Genomic DNA, 4,607 nt, shown 5'->3' on the forward strand with positions numbered 1-4,607 from the left:
AGACATATATTTGTATTTATTAAGTCTGAAAAATACACACTAAAAGTGGTTTTTCTCACAGTACTGTTTTTTTTCCTTTATGCTCTCTCTGTATTTTTCTACATGTATTAATTTCAAAATCAGAGAAGATAAAGCTATTTCTAAAAAGGAATTACTTGATCAGAGGGAAGTGATTGTATGTTGCTATGTATAGACATATAAATTTATATTATTTCTTTTTAAAAATTATTGTAAAATATACGTAACATAAAATTTACCTTTTTAACCATTTTTAAGTGTGCAGCTCAGTGGCATTAAGTACATTCACTCTTGTGCAACCATCACCGCCATCCATCCAGCCCCTGGGTAACCACTGTTCTCTCTCCTGTCTCTATGAATTTGACAACTCTAAGTATCTCACATAAATGGAATCTCTTGATATATTTTGAAATCTGAGATTATTTTAAAATTGTATACACTTTTCTCAGTAACAAAACTTACAAATGGACAAAACTCTCCCATTTTGTCTTTCATATTGCTATTACCATCTTCCATGTGTCACACAAGCATCGGGGGCAAGGCAGTGCTCACCTGTGTAGGTGTGATGTGGCTGATGTCTTCAGATGCCAGCTGCTTCAGAAGAGTGGTCTTACCAGCATTATCCAAGCCCAGGAGAAGGATTCTCACCTCCTGGTCTGGTGCACTTTTCAATTTGCGCAAAATTGAGAGTAAGCCCTTGAACAACCATGAAGAACAGAGATTACTTTGGAGGCACTGACTTTGATACTACTGGGTATCAGAATGCCTTCTCCTCCTTGAAAAAAGTTCTTGGTTGTGGAGAGCTTATAGTACTATTTTCCACTTTAATGTCATTTATTCCATTTGCTTATAAGTTTTGGCAGAAATACTTTAGTAAATTCAGCAACTTAATAAATAGCCTGGCTTATTCCTGCTCCTTCTATTAATCCAGCTTAGCAGTCACCCCAAATCTCCTGTAAGTATGTACTACTAACCAACTCCCATTCCTGAAGCCCTTTATATATATATATACCAGAGCACCCTACCAGAGCACCCATCATATCTGACTGTAGGGAACTGATTTTTGTATTTTTCTCCTTTATACTAGAGTGAAGTTTCTTGTGTGTAAGGACTATAGATAGCTTCCATCTCCCACAATGCCTGGCGCTTATTAGACACTATATGATAGCTGTTGAAATAAACAGAATTACCCACTCGAGTTAATGTAAGATTTTAAGGTACTAAGGTACTATTCAAAAGGTTGTAGAAAATTGTACTTGGGCTCTCTTTTTAAGACTTTATTTTAGTTCTTGTTTAAGACTCCATCATTCAAAGTACTCTATCATCTTCTAACTTTCACATGACCCTTACAGTATAGCTGCACGGTATAGATTATCTATGTTTTTCAGATGAAGAATCTAATACAACAGAGAAATTAGGGAATTGAAAGGTCATTCTGGAAGCAAAAAACATTAAAGTTTAACCAGGGTATTTTTGACTAGTAATCTAATATTTCCGTTTCTTGTTGTTATTATTCTTTTAATGGATGGAAATAAGCCATGCTGCTTTTTAGCTAAGAACATAAGAAAAATCTTACAAGATAGTTATTTGTTCTGTCTTGCGGCTGACAATCATTTTCCAATGAGGCATGGTTACATCAAGAATCAAAGAATCCCAGAGTTTAAAGGGCATATAATCTAATCTCCTAGCCCAAGTGGAAATTCCTTCAAACTGAGTCTTAAAATTATATAAAATGGTTATGTTTTTTATCCACATCGCACCAGGAAATAACTCAAACCAGTCCGTTCACTAAGATCAAATGATAATTCTGTGAAATAATTTTCAAGAGTTGAGACAATGATATGTAAATATACATAATTATAAGAATTCCCTTTTGCTTCAGAGGCCCTTTGTTTACCCCTCTTAGTACTGTATTCACACTGACCACTTTAACCTCTCTATGCCTCAATTTCTGTCAGCAATAAAATGTAACGTTTAGTTTAAGACAGACAAATTCTATTCCAAAAGATTTGGAGAAGAGAGAATGAATAGATTTGAAACAAACAAACAAAAAAAGATTAAGCAAGTCTTTTTTTTTATGGCATATTTTTTCTTTTGTTTTTTAACTTCTCCAGCCTTGAATTATTTGACACCATTCCTTTTTAAAACTGTTTATGAGCAATCTCCCTGGCTTCTATTAGCTACATTGCAATCACTCATTTATAATACCACCTTTCAGAACAGTTAAAATTAGAATTCTGAGCTCCTTAGGGGACTGGTGATATAAAAAGGCTAAGAACAGGCAAAACACATTGTACTACTCCTCCTGGGTTCCTGATTAGATGTCCTCATTATCCTTTCCAATAAAATTCTAAAACAACTGGAATTTATCACATTTGTACATTAAACAATGGTACAGGTAAAGAAAGTTCTTCTCATGCATCATTTACTAGTGTAGACATTGTGAAAGAATCTGTTTTCTATAAAATATTTTCATTTATTTCAAAATAAATGTTTTAGGTTTTTCCTCATGTGTCTCTTTCAAAAAAAATCAGTATATACAAATACTGCTTTCTGCAGGCTGAGAGCTTTTACACACTCATTATATTTGAAATTGAATGATTTAAAAAACGTAATTTCTATTTGTCTTAAAAGGAGAAAAGCAAAACACAGATGAGAAAGAAAACATTCTAACTACAACTAAACTTTATAAACCCAATAGTATAAAAAAATAATACTTCTACATTTCCAATGAGCAATTTTCCTTATCAGGAAACAATAACTTCACATGTTGCACCTTTAAAGGAAATTACAGAGAAATGGGAAGTTCAGCTAATATTTTCTTCCAGAGAAATAACAAATGGCATCTCAAGCATGGTCTAGGCAAGACAAATGCAAATACAGTACAGTGTCATATTAACCCAACTCCTGAGGAGAGGGGATCACAGGATTATTAGCCTTTGCTAAATAGGGAAGAGGATATTTATAGATATCAGGGTTCTGCCTGAAAGGTACAAAGTAAGCTGATTTAACAGGCTGGACAAAAGAGCAGAATAAGTCTACTCTATGCTTCTATCCATATATGTCTATAGTTAATGTCAAACGAAGGGAGACAGCCATTAGAAGTTAATTTTATTATGGGGCTGAGTTTTGCAGTATAAATACAAGGAAATGAATTTTTAGTGTATTTTTGGTCAAAACATCCATTCATTCATTCATTTATATTAAACACCCATAATATGCTCCAAGTACAATGGTGAGCAAAACAGACATGACCTCTATGTAGGATGTGTACTCCTATGACATTAAATAGAGGCAATTTAAGAAACAAGAACTTTAGTGAATTGTGCATCGTGCGTTATCAGCATGCATGCACACAAGTTATCTGCACCCTGGTGGACAGAAGTGGTCTGACTCAGCCACAAAACATTTAAACAAACTTTTCTATAGGCAAATCATGACTAGACAGGCTGTTGACTATGGACATTTTATCTGCCTCAAAATCAGCTTAAACTCAACTACCAGCAGAGGCATGGTGCACTGACCTAAAATGATACAAACTAGGTCATTCAAAGAAACTAGGGTGTTGGAGAGGGAGAGAGGAATATGTTGGTATATGGAAAATATATGTGACTGGGAGGAGCAGCTAAAATTTAAGTTTTAAAGGGCTTCCCTGGTGGCGCAGTGGTTGAGAGTCCGCCTGCCGATGCAGGGGACACGGGTTCGTGCCCCGGTCCGGGAAGATCCCACATGCCGCAGAGCGGCTGGGCCTGTGAGCCATGGCCGCTGAGCCTGCGCGTCCGGAGCCTGTGCTCCGCAACGGGAGAGGCCACAACAGTGAGAGGCCCGCGTACCGCAAAAAAAAAAAAAAAAAAAATTAAGTATTAAAATTAGTAAACCAGCTGTCAGGTACATGCACTCCCATACCTAGCTTAAATGGAAGTGACTTCAATTTACTTTTACCTCACCAAAAAAAACTGGTGCTGCCCAGTGAGATGTTAGTAATTTCCAGGAATTCATATAGCTGTGTGTGTGTGTGTGTGTGTGTGTGTGTGTATGTTTACAGTTCAAGAAATCCACAAGAGACTCCTTTATTCTGTATGCAATGAATGGTCCATTCGAAAAGAAAAAAACTTTCTAAGATGTTGTTTTTCCATTTATTGTTCAGAACATCATTTTTATACCTCTGCATTTCTTACTATTCAAAGCCAAGTCACGTGAGGTACAGGGAAGCAGCTGATTGATTTAAAGTTGGGTCTTGTGATTTAAAAACGAGTGGCGGCTGATTGATTTAAATCCTGGTCATATGACCTGAGGAGGGGGTGCTAAAAACTGCTTTTTTATCTCTGGCTCAGAATATCATATTTATAGCTTGGTTTTTCTTATGATTTAGAAAACTTGAGTTGTCTCTCCTTGGAATCAGCAGGAGAAAAATACAGTATTTCAGGTTAATTCTTTCTTCTTCTTTTTTTTTTTACCTGCATATTCGTATAGCTTTTTTTTTTTTTTTTTTTTTTTTTTTTTTTGGTGGGGGCCTTTTTCTTTTTTTTTCTTCTTTTTTTTTTTTTTTTTTTTTTTTTTTTTTTTTTTTTTTTTTCCCCCTTTTTTTT

The 4,607-nt window shown here is 35.3% G+C and overlaps 1 protein-coding gene across 1 annotated transcript in view; it reads right to left on the reverse strand.

Annotated features, from left to right (window-relative positions):
- The window catches only part of ARL3 (ARF like GTPase 3), a 32,769-nt gene that overhangs the window by 24,845 nt on the left and 3,317 nt on the right, over positions 1–4,607 (reverse strand). The window contains exon 2 of the mRNA XM_024734972.1: positions 571–714. Within this exon, the coding sequence (XP_024590740.1) occupies positions 571–714 (144 nt within the window). The remainder of the gene's footprint in view (positions 1–570; positions 715–4,607) is intronic.

This window comes from Neophocaena asiaeorientalis, unplaced genomic scaffold, assembly GCF_003031525.2.
Source record: "Neophocaena asiaeorientalis asiaeorientalis breed wild unplaced genomic scaffold, Neophocaena_asiaeorientalis_V1.1 scaffold240, whole genome shotgun sequence".
Classification (NCBI taxonomy): Eukaryota; Metazoa; Chordata; class Mammalia; order Artiodactyla; family Phocoenidae; genus Neophocaena; species Neophocaena asiaeorientalis.